Source organism: Oncorhynchus mykiss, chromosome 16 (assembly GCF_013265735.2).
Source record: "Oncorhynchus mykiss isolate Arlee chromosome 16, USDA_OmykA_1.1, whole genome shotgun sequence".
In the NCBI taxonomy this organism is placed as follows: Eukaryota; Metazoa; Chordata; class Actinopteri; order Salmoniformes; family Salmonidae; genus Oncorhynchus; species Oncorhynchus mykiss.
The window spans coordinates 42124567-42142773 of NC_048580.1; the positions used below are offsets into that span (position 1 = coordinate 42124567).

The window sequence follows — 18207 nt, forward strand, 5'->3', positions numbered from 1 at the left end:
CACTGAAGTTCCTAGAATCACACAATTTCAATGTATGTGTTATTACGCTTATTACACATTTATACTAACCTGTAAACAAATAATTACGTTTTAAAACGACTTACTTAAACTACTCGAAGTTTAAATAATTGAAATATATGAGAGCTTTTCTTTGAAAGAGCAGCTATGGTGCTCGTGTGTGTTGGTTTTCAAGACTGTAAGTAGGATGAACCTCTGATCTGATACCTAAAACATTTCTTGTCTAGAGGGCAGTGTTGTGCAATAAATACTTGTCCTTGTCCTGCCGTGAACATGAACATGCAGAAGCTACCAATAGACGCTTACTGTAGTTGGCCGGTCAAATTCAATACTGAACACTACAGCTCAAAGGTAATATTAAATCAACACACTTAGAAAAGTCCCTTCAAAAATGTATCTGAAAAAAATCACAGCCATAAGTGCATACAGGGTAGAGCTAGACCAAATATACTTCATTTGTTCACCCTCAGAATGCAAACAAATAATACATGCTACAATACTACATTCATTGTGAATTTGAAAAGTGAAACGTACTCCAATTTACAAATGTGAAAGTCAACTAGGCCTAAGAAGAACTCAGTCCTAATTCACAGCCCTGATCTAAAATAGGTCCTGGAATTCATATCCTGCCCAGTCAGGATAGGGGGGGGGGGGGGGGGGGGGGGGTCTGTCAAGCTGGCAGAGAGGACAGCTGGGGTTTAAAAATACTGTCTTTGTTCCCACTGCGTTTAGACTCAAAACATGATATAGGCTCCTTTACAATTATCCAGCTCATTAAATGTATGGATTAGACATGGTTGCAATGGTATGACAAAAATATAAGCAACCATGTGCTGTATCTATGGAAAATTGATATACGAGCAAGGGGTTTGACGTTGGTATGATGCCATGAGATCAGAAAGAATGCAAAAACAACAGTATATAGATTATTATGAGTCAATGTGCATGGGTCAGGTATTTACATGTGCCCAAAAAGCCTGGTCTACTCATTTACAAGGCCTTTGTACTCCTTGCAGCCTGGTTTGCATGTGTTTATTGTGCAAGTATCTTCCCCGTGAAGAAAATGACATATACCACAACATTGGAAGATATCTTTTATTTTCATTTCACAATTTTAGAAGAGGACCAGCAATATTTATGAATACAATGGGATCCATCCAGGATTATGTCTTAAATAATCAGCTCCTGGATATAACCAGTCACTTCTGATTGAGGGTCTCGTGAGTGTTTTATTGCAATGAAAGTATGTTACAGAACGTTTCGATGTTTTATGAAACAATGTCGAGAGTAAGGAGACTGTTGAAGAGTCTAATGTCGCTATGAGCACGAGGGAAACAATACAAGTGCATTGTCCATAGGGAGTAGCAAGGAAGTAGATCTGAGGCCTCTTTTACATAATGTACAAGAGTACCTTATCTTGAATATCTTTTCCCACTTACTTATCAATCGTCTTTGAGGGGAAGACAACTGTTCGGGGACATAGGGGAAATAAAGTTATAAATACGGATTTATACAGTGCAGAATCTCATACTGTAGTGCTCTCCAGTAAAGTAAGACCTGGAGTGTTTCTTTTCAATACACCACATTGGAGATGTATACTTCAAAAAGGTACCAGAACACACCCACAACAGTGCCCACGTGCATACAAACGTTGGGAGAAAAATCATCTTGATTGATTATGAAGCGCAAACTGTTTGTTCTGAGTGCAATGCATCTTAAATGGTGTGAGCTATTCTGAAGCAGACAGACCAACTGAATTCCCAAACAACTGCTCACAATTACGCCCTAACAACGCAAGCCCATTGGTTCAAATAAATACCCTCTTGAAATCTACACTAAATGTTCCCTAATGGTTTTTGACAAAATTGACCCCCCACCCAAATGTATCATTATTTTCATGTCATGTTTTTATTCAAATCAAACCATTCAATAGGCTGCTTTACGTTTCTTTTGATCAGACAACCAGAAAACAACATAGATACACATTACTCCAGAAATCCAATACCACATACACTGGTTAAAGACCTAGAATTCCTCCTCGATTCTGTGCCATTTGAAAGCCTCTTACTAAATAATACAGATATAAGTACCATTCCAGTGTGACTCACTCAAAATTGCCTTGGAGAGAGAATATGTTATGTGCAAACACAACTGTCCATTACATTGCATTGCTGTGGTGGGTTGCATTGCCATTGCAGACAAGAACATCACGGATTCTTAGGCGTTGCCGAATAAAGAACCAGCATTTCATGTCTTAGAGCCCTGTGACGTCAAAGAGACTGTAACATGTCTTTATTGATGACTACTGAAGAAAGTTGAGAATAGGGCAAAAAAGGAAGAAGGCAGATCAATTAATAGGAGCATAATATAGATTTCTGTCAATAAATAGGAACACTGATATTAGCCCCAAACCACTAATTATAATTGGCAAAAATAGGCAGAAATTAGAGAATATTCAGTTCATTTGAGATTTTCCCAGAGATTACATTCCTATAGACAAGATATCAGCTAAATAAATATCTAATTACAAAGCTAACTAATCCTTTCCTGACACTCTAGCCTGTCCACACCACAACCACTCTAATCTGCCGGTGATCTGAGGAGACAGTGTTTGCCAATATGAAGGGTTTAGCCCTTTGTGAAAACATAACACACAGTGCTTTAGTTGACTCAGATACAGTGAAATATAATTTACCAAAAACTTCACCAGTGAATAACATTCAACAACATCTCCAGGGTAGACACCGAAACTCACCGAAACTCACTCAACAACTCTTCTTTACAAACACAGTGTCCATTCAGACCCTCTTCTCTTCCAGACCCTCTTCCTGATTCATTGATGTCCTTCAATCCTGAGCCATATGGATTCATATGCATTGATGTCCTTCAATCCGGATTCATATGGTGTTCTTAAATCCGTCTCCAGATAGTCCAAGCAGAGGAGGCTGGCGGGGGGAGTTATAGGAGGATAGGCTCATTGTAATGGCTTGAATGGAATAAATGGAACAGAATCAAACATGTGGTTTCCATATGGTTGATGTGTTTGACACCGTTCCATTAACTCCATTACAGACATGAATGAGCCCGTCGTCCTATAGCTCCCCCCACCAGCCTCCTCTGATTCCAAGCCTCTGGAAAGCAGATTAGCCTTAAAGAACCTCAACGCAGTCACATCAACAAGAGGCTGTGTGTGGAGGAGCTGTCATATGCTTCCTTCATATAAGGTTTGTGCTTCTTGGCAGTTTTCTTGTTCTGTATGGTCCTTGCTTAAAAATGACCTCAACACCACTGCAAGGTGGTGACCTGTGGGGAAAAAGGTCAAGCACACAAAACAAATATGAAGACAAGTTAATGTCTCATCATCATCATCATAATCGTCACCACCTGGAAGTACCTCCGAGTCAAAACATGCAAACAGTAATTGTTGTTGTAATCAAGCAATACTTAGTCATGTGACCAGATCAAACAGACACTTCCTTACAGGTTGCAAGGGTCAGAAGTTCAGTGCCATTGTGTTTTGACTGCTTGAAACAAAAGAAACAGGTACCTTTCAGTGTATATCTGTAACTGGCAGGACAGTCAGAGAGCTGTGTTAGTTACCTGGGTCGACAGTGTTTCATGACAAGATGTGTACGAAGAGAATGGCCAGGCCAATGTTGAGAAGAATCACCATGGTTATCATGATGGTGTTCGGACTCTGGAAGAGAGAGGTACAGTAGTAGATCCATTTCATGTTTTATTTAACCTTTATACAGGTTTGTCATATTGAGATAAAAATGTCTTCCTCAAGACAGACCTGTTTAAGATCTATGAAACAACAGCAATATAAATGGGATGAATGAAAAATGAAATCGCTATTATCCTTTTTACATTTAAGTTGCATCCATTCCTGTGTAGCAATGCTGTAATGACTCTAGTAACAACACTTGTGAAATATGGTGACTGGGAGAGAAGCTGCTGCTGCATGGTAGGCGGTCTGGTAGGCGGTCTGGTAGGTTCCCATATGCTGTATGCTCCTTTCAACACAGGGAGCCTGGGCCATGGAAAAACCTCCCTAGAGTACATGCCATATAGGGCAGAGCGCTGAGGTCTCACGTCCCAGACAAACCACTAGTCTGCACGCCATTTACAGCTTCCATAATCATTCAGAACAAACAACTGTTGCCTCGATAAACACTTATGTAACAGACACCTGAAATGCAACGTTCATTTACATACTTTCATAGATCGGAATGGGTCATCTGGATTACAAAATTGGACATGTGTAGCTAACGATGGTAGCTGTTGGTAAGCTCCCAACAAATTGCCTTGATTGTGGTTGTCAGAAAGGAAATGCAGTTGAGAATAGGTACAAACATAACTAGAGGGATAATTATTATTACATCAGAGGAAAAGCGGAGGAGAAGTTAATCAGAAATGGGGTCTGATTAGTGTGGTTTAAAGGACCAGCATCAACTGCAGATAACAGTCTCCAAAGTAACATCAGGTTACATATTTGCACTCAGAGGAGAGAGGACCTACTGTATGTTCTGAGTCTGCTTTTCAAACCCAGGTTATGGGAGAGTGTACTACATAACATGTAAGGACAGTCTTCATTTGACTGAGTGTGTTCTCAAAACGTTTCAATACATGAGATATTGAGTGTTTGAATTGCCTTACCTGCTCAAATTCTACTACTTCTGTAACTTCACTTGGGCTCTTCACCATGTTCTTCATCAGCTTGGCCTCTGCTTTGGGTTCAACCTTCGGGGCTGGCTTGGCAGCTTTAGGCACTGGTGTAGGTGCAGGTGTGGCAGGTTTTGAAGCTGGACTGGCCTCCTGTTTCGTCAATTGCCTGAGTGATGGCGAAGGCTTGGGTGACACTTTATTGACAGACTGGGCACTGGACTCTGGTTCGCTCTCAGATATGGTGGACACGGGTCGTTCATTGACCGACTCTGTTCTTTGTTTGGGCTCTAACGATTTAGGCTCGGGGGTGACGGCAGCTTTGGAAGACACTTTGGAGGTGGGAGGAAGGGGTGGGGCTTCTTTTTCTTCTTCTGAGTAGGCGACACTGGTACTTATCGAGGGAGCAGCTTCGGACACTTTAGTCTCAGATGCCGTCTTCTCCAGGGGTTTGATCTCCAGGTCCGAGCCCTGCTCTACCTTGTTGCTCAAGCGGCTGGAGGCGCGGCTGCTAGGGATGGGGGCTGTAGCGAGGCGCTCTTCAGGGGGAGCAGCGGCAGGGGCGGGAGTGGTGGGTCGGCTGTTGGTTCTGCTATTGGGGCGGCTGCTCCCCCGACTTCCATTGCCTTTGTCCCCGTTCCAGCCAGCGGGGCCGAGGAGATGGGGGTCCTCTTTGCTGACGTTGCCCTGCTTGGAGTGCCTGGACGCTGGAGGGGTCACAGCAGGGCTGGGGGAGGGCGTGCGGGCTGGAGAGGAGTCAGGCCTGTCGTGCAGCATTGGGCTTTCAGCGGGTGTCGGTGGCTGCCCTGCTAACAGTGGTTCATGCAGTATAGGGCCTGTGTTCTCATTGCCATCTGAGATCTCCTGTAGCGCTCTCTTCTTCATGTACTCTGGGCCTGTGGAACAACATGGAGAAATACAGTGCCTTGCGAAAGTATTCGGCCCCCTTGAACTTTGCGACCTTTTGCCACATTTCAGGCTTCAAACATAAAGATATAAAACTGTATTTTTTTGTGAAGAATCAACAACAAGTGGGACACAATCATGAAGTGGAACGACATTTATTGGATATTTCAAACTTTTTTAACAAATCAAAAACTGAAAAATTGGGCGTGCAAAATTATTCAGCCCCCTTAAGTTAATACTTTGTAGCGCCACCTTTTGCTGCGATTACAGCTGTAAGTCGCTTGGGGTATGTCTCTATCAGTTTTGCACATCGAGAGACTGAATTTTTTTCCCATTCCTCCTTGCAAAACAGCTCGAGCTCAGTGAGGTTGGATGGAGAGCATTTGTGAACAGCAGTTTTCAGTTCTTTCCACAGATTCTCGATTGGATTCAGGTCTGGACTTTGACTTGGCCATTCTAACACCTGGATATATTTATTTTTGAACCATTCCATTGTAGATTTTGCTTTATGTTTTGGATCATTGTCTTGTTGGAAGACAAATCTCCGTCCCAGTCTCAGGTCTTTTGCAGACTCCATCAGGTTTTCCTCCAGAATGGTCCTGTATTTGGCTCCATCCATCTTCCCATCAATTTTAACCATCTTCCCTGTCCCTGCTGAAGAAAAGCAGGCCCAAACCATGATGCTGCCACCACCATGTTTGACAGTGGGGATGGTGTGTTCAGGGTGATGAGCTGTGTTGCTTTTACGCCAAACATAACGTTTTGCATTGTTGCCAAAAAGTTCAATTTTGGTTTCATCTGACCAGAGCACCTTCTTCCACATGTTTGGTGTCTCTCCCAGGTGGCTTGTGGCAAACTTTAAACGACACTTTTTATGGATATCTTTAAGAAATGGCTTTCTTCTTGCCACTCTTCCATAAAGGCCAGATTTGTGCAATATACGACTGATTGTTGTCCTATGGACAGAGTCTCCCACCTCAGCTGTAGATCTCTGCAGTTCATCCAGAGTGATCATGGGCCTCTTGGCTGCATCTCTGATCAGTCTTCTCCTTGTATGAGCTGAAAGTTTAGAGGGACGGCCAGGTCTTGGTAGATTTGCAGTGGTCTGATACTCCTTCCATTTCAATATTATCGCTTGCACAGTGCTCCTTGGGATGTTTAAAGCTTGGGAAATCTTTTTGTATCCAAATCCGGCTTTAAACTTCTTCACAACAGTATCTCGGACCTGCCTGGTGTGTTCCTTGTTCTTCATGATGCTCTCTGCGCTTTTGACGGACCTCTGAGACTATCACAGTGCAGGTGCATTTATACGAAGACTTGATTACACACAGGTGGATTGTATTTATCATCATTAGTCATTTAGGTCAACATTGGATCATTCAGAGATCCTCACTGAACTTCTGGAGAGAGTTTGCTGCACTGAAAGTAAAGGGGCTGAATAATTTTGCACGCCCAATTATTCATTTTTTGATTTGTTAAAAAAGTTAGAAATATCCAATAAATGTCGTTCCACTTCATGATTGTGTCCCACTTGTTGTTGATTCTTCACAAAAAAATACAGTTTTATATCTTTATGTTTGAAGCCTGAAATGTGGCAAAAGGTCGCAAAGTCCAAGGGGGCCGAATACTTTCGCAAGGCACTGTATATGTTTGATGAGATTCCAATAACAACAAGATTAAGAGCCGACTAATTTATTATGTTTTATAATTTATATTGATGTTTTATAGTCACGTACACCGGTTAGGTGCAGTGAAATGTGTTGTTTTACATGGTAGCTAATAAAAAAATGGTTAGTGCAGGATATAATGGAGGTTATTAGCTAGGAAGTGCAGACAGTCGTGGATGGATTTGAGGAGTATCACCAAGGTCTAGATTTGTATTTGGAGCCACTCTGTCTTCTTGTAACACAGTCCTGTGACAGTCACAGTGGGGTGACTACAGTTGGCCTGAGAAAAAGCAGCAACTGCATTTCCCTTATAAGATCACATAGGGTTGATATTTCATAGGTCTAAAAACATGCTACTTTAGGCTGTAAATATCACAGAGTGGGCCTTTAAACTAATAGCTGAATTGCAATATGCCAAACCAAAGTTGAGTCTGTAATATAGGCCTAAAGAAATAAGAACTGCTAGCTGGTTTTTGATGTACAACCTACAAGATCATTTTGCAGGGTAGGATTTGAAATACTGTCCATGTCCGAATACCCACACTAGCATACTAAATACTATGCAAAAAAGTTTTAGAGTATTTGTAATTTTGAAAATAGTACTACAAACGCTTCATCTAATGTGTGATTGCGTTGACTCCAGCCATTCGTTCGTTTTGGTACAGCGCGTCAATTTATCTGATTTATCTGACACTTGAGTCGGAAAAAAGAGTGACTTCTACAACTAGATTAAGCTTCGAAATGAGTATGCGGTTTAAGTATGTAGTACGCCAGTATGTTTATTCGGACATGACCACTGACTTGACTCAGAGCCTTCTATTAACAGGCTCTGACGTAACCACTTACTTATCTGACACAGAGTACAAGCAAGCACAAACAAAGACAAGCAAGCACAAACAAAGACAAAAAAAAAGACTAGTAGAGGGAGTGAGACAATCTACTATCAATCACTATCAATCACATACTGGTGTTTAGCATTAGCCCTCAATTTTAGCCCCAATTTTTCAATCAAGAAGATCAAGGAAAATTCTTAAATGAAGAATTCGGGAAATACTATAGTCTATAGCTGTCACGCCTGCTCCCACTTCCCCTCTCTGGCACATCATTATGCACACCTGTCACCATTGTTACGCGCATCAGTGCTTCACGGGACTGACCTGGACTATATTACTTTATTGCCTCCCCTGTATCTGTCACTTCCTCATTTTCTTCCCAATGTCTGCATTAAGGTCGTTTTGTGCCCACTCTCCAAATCCTGTCCCTGTTTTGTCTCATGTCCGTTATTCATTAAATGTTCACTCCCTGTACTTGCTTCCCGTCTCCCAGCGTCTGTCTTCACAATAGCACTGTTTCTCCCTGTCAGCTTCAGTGTGGTTGAGTGACACTGTGACCGTGCCCCATTTGTACCATTAGACACAGATATTTAATGCAGGCACTTGACAGTCAGTGGCAACTTTTTATCCGTGTCTATTTCTTCTGAATTTATTTTTGGTATTTTAGGTTCTCCCCAATTTCAATCTTGTCTCATCGCTGCGACTCCCCAACGGGCTCGGGAGGCGAAGGTTGAGTTATGCCTCCTCCGAAACATGACCCGCCTAACCGCGCTTCTTAACACCCACCCGCTTAACCCGGAAGCCAGCCGCACCAATGTGTCGGAGGAAACACCGTCCAACTGATGACCGAGGTCAGCCTGCAGGAGCCCGGCCCGCCACAAGGATTCGCTAGCCAAGTAAAGCCCCCCCCCCCCCGGCCAAACCCTCCCCTAACTCGGACGACGCTGGTCCAATTGGGTGCCGCCCTATGGGACTCCCGATCACGACCGGTTGTGATACAACCCAGGATCGAACCTGGGTCTGTAGTGACGCCTCTAGCACCGCGATGCAGTGCCTTACACCGCTGCGGGAGGTCCTATCAGTATCTATTTGGATCTGCTAAGCACTCAGTGGGTCCTGGGTGGGTAGTGAGTGACTGAAGGGAGAAAGAAATGCACACTCGACAAGGCTTTGGGGCCTGACTGTTTGGGCCCTGACAGAGCTGTAAGGAAACTGATATGATTGCTCTACCCAAGTAAGATGGTCCTTTTTTTAGATAGTCAAAGGTGACTACCCTTGTGGAGTGCCTGCCCAAGCCAAGCAAAGACTAGCTGCAACAGTAGCAAGACAGATCTATCTATAATTTTAAACAACAATATACGCTAGATGCTTTGAACAGAACAGCTATTAAAATCTTGTCATTTCGTTAAATTCACTTTGTAACACTTGCTTTTCAATACTGTTCTTGAAAGTCAATTATTACTATATTTCCAAGTCTCATACAGCACTTGGAACGAATGTAAGAAAGCTTGGAAATCAAGGCTATTGTATATATTTTTCTCTTGTCAATATCAATCCCGCAGCTGAGAAGTCCAGTCCACATACCTGGCTGATAGAAGGAAGGGGACAGTTCCCTGGCCACCAACCTGGCGAGGCTGGACTCTTGGTTGGAAGCCTGAGAGGCCTGATCGGCAGAATCTGACTTGGCCTTAGCATGGGTCGTCCTGCAGGGAAACAAACAAAGCTTCTTTACTCAACATCAACTAACTCAACCTTACAATGACTTACTGGATTGACTTATTTTAGTTCATAGTGGAGCAAAGGGCCTCAACTGTTCAACTTTACAAAAGCATGCTAAATCTGTAGCTACTTATGATGTCATCGTGATGAAATATTCAAATGTACAGATCTAAGGCTAAGAGCTGAAACATTGTTAATAATCCGATTCTGATCTTTGATCATGACAACATTTGCCTGTGAAAATGATTGGGAAATCCTGTTGCACTTTCGCTAGGTTTTAGGGGACTGCTGTTGCCATTGCAAGCCTGATCCATTCCCTTCCTCTTCATTTTGGAAAGATACTTTGGCGCTTTGTCTGGACTATAAAAAGCAATGAGAACATCCCCAACACTTAAGATTCCCATACCACGCCATATACCCAGTTAGCCCTATAGTCCAAGAGATGAATACTGGTACGAACCAAAAGCACAAACCAACTAAGGGGTTGTGCTGTAAAAACCAACGCTACTGTACTAATCCAAAACCAGACTGAAATGGACAGAAATACTACAAAATGCTACTTGTTTACAATATTCATTCATTTAAAAAGCTATAGGGCTGATGTGTGGAGTTGAGTTGGTCATGTGGTTCACTATTATTATTAGCTAGAGAGGGTGTCCTACTCTCTCGTTGGGCTGGAACAGAAATAAATGACTCTTTTAACACCTCGACCCGGACAATGAGTTAGTGCCAGGGTGTTTGCAGGGTGTTCCCCTGTACTGTGTATGTTATATTCACAGATTTATTCAGGATTAGTCTGTGTATTTATACATACTGTAGAGGAGGCAAATGTAATACATGCAGATTTAGTATAAAATTACCTTTGATTTAAAAAAATAATTAAAAAAATTGACCTATTTACTGCGTACTACTTTAATCATCCTTTTACTTTTTAAAATAAAATACATGTACAGAAGTTTGTGAAACTTTTAGAACATACAGTATATTGTGTCTGCACAATGTGTCTGTTTGACATTAAGGCTACATAATATTGCATTAAATAAATGTATTATCAAAAGTTGGAGTTTGACAGCACTTAAAGATGTATACTGTACCTAAACATACAGTGGGGCAAAAAAGTATTTAGTCAGCCACCAATTGTGCAAGTTCTCCAACTTAAAAAGATGAGAGAGGCCTGTAATTTTCATCATAGGTACACTTCAACTATGACAGACAAAATGAGAAAAAAAAGCCAGAAAATCACATTGTAGGATTTTTAATGAATTTATTTGCAAATGATGGTGGAAAATAAGTATTTGGTCAATAACAAAAGTTTATCTCAATACTTTGTTATATACCCTTTGTTGGCAATGACAGAGGTCAAACGTTTTCTGTAAGTCTTCAAGGTTTTCACACACTGTTGCTGGTATTTTGGCCCATTCCTCCATGCAGATCTCCTCTAGAGCAGTGATGTTTTGGGGCTGTTGCTGGGCAACACGGACTTTCAACTCCCTCCAAAGATTTTCTATGGGGTTGAGATCTGGAGACTGGCTAGGCCACTCCAGGACCTTGAAATGCTTCTTACGAAGCCACTCCTTCGTTGCCCGGGCAGTGTGTTTGGGATCATTGTCATGCTGAAAGACCCAGCCACGTTTCATCTTCAATGCCCTTGCTGATGGAAGGAGATTTTCACTCAAAATCTCACGATATATGGCCCCATTCATTCATTCCTTTACACGGATCAGTCGTCCTGGTCCCTTTGCAGAAAAACAGCCCCAAAGCATGATGTTTCCACCCCCATGCTTCACAGTAGGTATGGTGTTCTTTGGATGCAACTCAGTATTGTTTTTCCACCAAACACGACGAGTTGAGTTTTTACCAAAAGGTTATATTTTGGTTTCATCTGACCATATGGCATTATCCCAATCTTCTTCTGGATCATCCAAATGCTCTCTAGCAAACTTCAGACGGGCCTGGACATGTACTGGCTTAAGCAGGGGGACACGTCTGACACTGCAGGATTTGAGTCCCTGGCGGCGTAGTGTGTTACTGATGGTAGGCTTTGTTACTTTGGTCCCAGCTCTCTGCAGGTCATTCACTAGGTCCCCCCGTGTGGTTCTGGGATTTTTGCTCACCGTTCTTGTGATCATTTTGACCCCACGGGGTGAGATCTTGCGTGGAGCCCCAGATCGAGGGAGATTATCAGTGGTCTTGTATGTCTTCCATTTCCTAATAATTGCTCCCACAGTTGATTTCTTCAAACCAAGCTGCTTACCTATTGCAGATTCAGTCTTCCCAGCCTGGTGCAGGTCTACAATTTTGTTTCTGGTGTCCTTTGACAGCTCTTTGGTCTTGGCCATAGTGGAGTTTGGAGTGTGACTGTTTAAGGTTGTGAACAGGTGTATTTTATACTGATAACAAGTGCCATTAATACAGGTAACGAGTGGAGGACAGAGGAGCCTCTTAAAGAAGAAGTTACAGGTCTGTGAGAGCCAGAAATAGGTGAACAAATATTTATTTTCCACCATAATTTGCAAATAAATTCATTAAAAATCCTACAATGTGATTTTCTGGATTTCCCCCCCCCTCATTTTATCTGTCATAGTTGAAGTGTACCTATGATGAAAATTACAGGCCTCTCTCATCTTTTTAAGTGGGAGAACATGCACAATTGGTGGCTGACTAAATACTTTTTTGCCCCACTGTACTCTACAGATGCCTCCTCTTACCCAACATTTTCTCTTCTATTTTTCTCTGATTTACCTCCCAGGGTTTATTACAAAACCTAGTAAAAAGTGATGGTATTCAGGATTCAATGCCACTGATATCAACCCCAGGCTCAAGCTCAAGCTGGGGCTGAGACTGACATTACTATGTAAATACTTGACATGCTGTAATGTTACACTGCTGGGCTCAAAATAGATCCATCCACTTAAAGACATTGAGGGGTAGGCAGCACTTCCCCAATGGGACAATTAGGCTGAGGTGACTGGGACTCCCTGTCTTGATATAGTATATCAATACCGGTCTGCTCTTAAGTCAACAATCTTCTTATACAGTAGTCTCAGCCCAATCTCAGACAGGTTGGTTATCTTGATAAAAGAGCAGACATAGGGCTGGAGAGTCTGTGCTATGGAGGGCTGGAGAGTCTGTGCTAGGGAGGGCTGGAGAGTCTGTTTTATGGAGGGCTGTAGAGTCTGTGATATTGAGGGCTGGAGAGTCTGTGCTATGGAGGGATGTAGAGACTGTGCTATGGAGGGCTGTAGAGTCTGTGCTATTGAGGGCTGGAGAGTCTGTGCTATTGAGGGCTGGAGAGTCTGTGCTATGGAGGGCTGTAGAGTCTGTGCTATTGAGGGCTGGAGAGTCTGTTCTATTGAGGGCTGGAGAGTCTGTGCTATTGAGGGCTGGAGAGTCTGTTCTATTGAGGGCTGGAGAGTCTGTGCTATGGAGGGCTGTAGAGTCTGTGCTATTGAGGGCTGGAGAGTCTGTTCTATTGAGGGCTGGAGAGTCTGTGCTATTGAACAGCTGACAAGCCCATCTGCCATTTACAAGCCTATGAACTTTTAACTGGGGTAAGAAGTTGTATAAAACATACTTTCAAAACTGCACAATATACTACGAGACATTCTGATGAAAATGTGGTCTAGGCTGAGGCTCAAGGTTTGGTCTAGACTCTATCTAGACTGACTAGAAACATCAATTTCACATTGTGCAAGTAAGTAGTGAGACAAACATACATCCTAAAATGTTAACATTTCACAGATATGACAGGCTACTGGTAACACATAACAACATGATCTTGTGTGTAGTGTTCAGAGGTTCCTAAAATGGTAGTGCCGTTCTGTTGGCTTGCCAGGCAGTGCCATTCCGTGGGAGGAGTGTCACAACAGATGGTGCTTTCTGACTACCTGCAGTACTCCTCACATTCCTCAGAGTCCTCTCAGATGGCTCGCTAAGTAAACCATTAGTGTAGACTGGTCTCAGATCGGTTTGTGCTGTATTACCAGATGGTGAAACTGATTGTTGCCTGGTCCTAGATCTGTTTGTGCTGTATTGCCAACTCCTATGCCAACTCCTGTGGTCAATATTGTGCCATAGGAGTTGGCTATACAACACAAACAGATCTAGGACCAGGCAACAATCAGTTTTACCATCAGGTAATATGGCACAAACAGATCTGAGACCAGCACAAAGAGATCTATGGCCATGCTAATATCAATGCTCAGTACTCCAGAACCAAGGCAGTTTTACTACAATTTAGTTGGTGGCCCTCTACTGATAGGTTTCAAGTTTTAATGTCACATGCACATGTACAGTGAAATGCCTTTCTTGCAATGTGACGCAGTAATCAATAGCAATCACTTCAAACAGACTTGTTCAACAAAGTCTGATATGAAGCTGCGGCCTAAATACCATATGTGCGTTTAGACTCCCCCAATAGACACCCCATATTCTAAGGGCAAGAAGCCAGAAGAATGCAAGACACTCAGTCAGTCGTCACAAACTTGCCTTCGACCCCAACCGACATTGAAACGTGAACATAAAGCCAGCTTGACACTCACTTGAAAAAGAATGGCTAACGTCATTTTCTGCTTTAAAAAAACCCACTTCATTAGCCTTCACTGTTGCTGGAAATTATATTGAGGTCAGTCTACTTTTCTTCATGCTTCACACGACAGTCACAGGAGACCCTGTGTCATCGTGGCCTGTCACTGGTGCTCTGCAGATGAGTGGGGTCCTGAACTTATAGCAGGGGGAGGGTTTCATAGTACCAGCAGTATAAATGTGCTACTTGACAGAGCAGTCAGGACATACATGATTTGCTTGTTCTTCTGGGTGATAGGACACCGACACCAACACTAAACTTCCATTTTACCTCTTCTGATTTGAAACAATGTGAATGGGAAGATTGACAAAATCCGTACGCGCGTAGTCAGGTACAAGTGTGTCTCACCACAGTTATCTTCGTCCTATTGTCATCCTTTCCAACTACACACGGGCAATAAATAGGTCTTGCAAGAGTACATACAGTACAAAGCTAAGAATAGACGGTGTTATCCGCAACACTCATATTTACAAATCATATGATTGGCTGCATTGAAACAAAATTTACATATCAGCACTACTGTATGTAAGTCTAGACACCCGGCTAATGCAAGGTGTGGTACATGTATACGCCAACCTAATATCCCCACTTAGTTATGAGCTCGGTCATATTTATATCCATGAAACCATTTGACACCCCTGCTGACGCAAGGAAGGCTGACTGACTGCTGTGGTGTCAATTATGTGTTGCTTGCAGACCTAGGTTTAAACACTATTTGAAAATCGTTTTACGTTAACTGTTTGCTTTAGCCTTCCTGGAATGCAAGATAGGCAAGGTTTTTTGTAGTTTTGCGACTATTCTATTGTTTTCCAGACAAGATCAATCAAGCCCAGCTACAGTATTTGCAATTATTTCAAATACTTTTTGAACCCAGGTCTGGTTCCTTGTCCGCTAGCTACCAGAGAGAAAGTGCTAAAACCTGTTTCAGAGCTTTGTCACTGCATGGGGATTAGCTAACAAACGGTTCCAACAGACACACAAAGTTGTCTTCAGGCTTAGTTGAGGACACTAACACCAGAAACATATTCCATTTTTGGATCTTAGAAAACAAGCCTGCAATCATTCAAGTAAGCAAGCCTTCGTTGTTTTACTTCCTTCACGCTTCATTGATTAGTTGTTTTACAGCAGTGCTACTTCCAGTGTATACTGTGATGTGATGTTACTGGTCTGCCTTCTCAGGCAGTGTCGACTATTTAGACTGGGCAGGAAAGTTGCTGGAAGACGGTATAGCAACAGCAATCAACTGTTGCCTGCATTCCCCTGTGATTGTGATTCAGCAACAGTGTGTGCCTGCCCTTATTTAGTCACCCAGTCAGTCTAGGCCTCCATTTCTTACTGACTACTGATACTAGGCCTCTCTCTCTCTCTCGCTCTCTCTCTGTGCACCATTTACACCCAGACAGTCCCAGACCGCCGTGGCCTCTGCTGCCTTCATATACTCTGAAGAGACTCAGCCTCACACCAGACCAAAAACACACCCACCTCAAAATACTGACTGAATGTCAGTGCAGGGAGGGAGAGGGAGCATTAGCTAACCTAACCTAAGGGCGGCTGGGTGTCTCAATGGACAGGTTGTATTTATAAACCACTGACTTAATCACAATGGCTGCTTGTTGGCCCTGGCACCATGGCTGATGGCTGGGCAGCGCGCAGAGAGTCACTGCTGCCAGGGACATGGTCCACGTCTGGCTAAGGGATACCATCCTGGCTAGATCCCCTGCCCTGTCCTTCACCCCTCCACAACAACAGAACAGAGGGCTTCAATGTGTACTCCTCTGTGTAGTATGTATGAATGATTAGTTAGTTCCCGTTCGTCTCCATTTCTTGAGTCCAAGTGACAAGCTCAGACACTTTTTTTATTTTTTTATTTTACCCCCTTTTCTCCCCAATTTCATGGTATCCAATTGTTTAGTAGTTACAATCTTGTCTCATCGCTACAACTCCCGTACGGGCTCGGGAGAGAAGAAGGTCGAAAGCCATGCATCCTCCGAAACACAACCCAACCAAGACGCACTGCTTCTTAACACAGTGCGCATCCAACGTGTCGGAGGAAACACCGTGCACCTGGCGACCTGGTTAGCGTGCACTGTGCCCGGCTCGCCACAGGAGTCGCTAGTGCGCGATGAGACAAGGATATCCCTACCGGCCAAACCCTCCCTAACCCGGACGACGCTAGGCCAATTGTGCATCGCCCCACGGACCTCCCAGTCGCGGCCGGCTGCGACAAAGCCTGGGCTCGAACCCAGAGTCTCTGGTGGCACAGCTAGCACAGCGATTCAGTGCCCTAGACCACTGCGCCACCCGGGAGACCCACTTCACTATTTTCAATGTATGAATAATAGTGAAATAGTAGGAACTAGAACAATGATTTTGTATCAGTTTTGCTTTACTGGAGGTCACCGGTTAGAGGTACCGGGGTATGGGACAATGTGCGGAATGTATGGGACAAATCAGGTTTGGCCTCTTTCATTGATGAAAACCTCCAGGGACCAGGCAGGTTAAGACCACCGTGGTGTCCTTCATCCACTAACCGTCTGTTTCCACAGTGAGTCCTCAAAAGGCTGCTGGCTGTTTCACATGTCTATGTATGGAGTCTTCATGGCTAGGCCTGTCTGAAGAAGAGGATCCAGCAAAACCGTAAAACAATACAACAAATGTTTGGCCCATAACTCTTGCAATGCCGCTGGTATCAGTGGTGAAATATTTAGATTTCCATCTGCCTAGGAGCCAGGACAAGATCTGTAATTCATCAGCCAGAGCCTCGTGATGTGTCCCAAATGGCCCCCTATTCCCTATATAGTGCACTAACCAATGGGCCCTGCACTATAAAGGCTATAGGGTGCCATTTGGGGCGCAGGCTTACTGTTGTAAACACTGGGCTTATTTCAGGTGCTGTTGTGGCTTCCAGTAGACATAAACACTGCTGCCTTCTATGGTGAGGCACGGAGGAAACCTGTGTCATCTTGACCGTCAGTGACTGTTTCTCTGTGTCGGTAGCCTGAGCTTGTGAGTAAGAGTGCAAATAAGGTCTAGGCCTACAGTACACAAAGAACAAAATCTAATTCTGATATGCTCGGTCAGATATGAAAGCTGATGCCTCAGGGATTTCCCTCGCTATCAGCAGAGTCTCAACCAACACCCTCTCTCAAAAGTGTATCAATCTAAACTGAAGTGCCCTGCAGCTAGGTTCCCTTACGGTCAAGTATGCTAGTTCCTCTCAGATGTATTAGTGGTGGCTCATAGTGGAAGGCGATAGAATTCAGCAATTAAGGCACGAGGGGGTGTGGTATATGGCCAATATACCACGTTTCAGCACTGTTCTTATGCACAACCATTAGCCCTGGTATATTGGCCATATGACACAACCCCCCGAGGTGCCTTATTGGTATTATAAACTGTTAACCAACGTAATTAAAACAGTAAAATGTTTTTTGTTGTTGTTGTTGTCATACCCATGGAATACAACAGTTTTCAGACAATTAGCATTCAGGACTCAAACCACCCAGTTTTTAATAGAAACGAACACCCTCCTCTCTCCTTCTCTCACCCCTCTCATTAACATCCCCCTCTCGCCTTCCCCTCATAACACCCCCTCTCTCCTTCTTTCACCCCTCTCATTAACATCCCCCTCTCGCCTTCCCCTCATAACACCCTCCTCTCACCCCCCTCATTAACACCCCCCTCTCGCCTTCCCCTCATAACACCCTCCTCTCTCATTCTCTCACCGCCCTCATTAACACCCCCCTCTCGCCTTCCCCTCATATCACCCTCCTCTCTCACCCCCCTCATTAACACCCCCCTCTCGCCTTCCCCT

The 18207-nt window shown here is 43.6% G+C and overlaps 1 protein-coding gene across 1 annotated transcript; it reads right to left on the minus strand.

Annotated features, from left to right (window-relative positions):
• Window positions 1-1099: 1099 nt before the first annotated feature.
• Window positions 1100-14492, minus strand: LOC110492027 (junctophilin-2). Its single transcript, XM_021565985.2, has 5 exons — window positions 14350-14492; window positions 9674-9792; window positions 4678-5579; window positions 3619-3715; window positions 1100-3321 (listed from the first exon to the last, which is right to left on the minus strand). The coding sequence occupies exons 3-4, from the start codon at window positions 5566-5568 to the stop codon at window positions 3635-3637; spliced, it is 972 nt and encodes a 323-aa protein (XP_021421660.2). The 5' UTR covers window positions 5569-5579; window positions 9674-9792; window positions 14350-14492; the 3' UTR covers window positions 1100-3321; window positions 3619-3634.
• Window positions 14493-18207: the final 3715 nt, after the last annotated feature.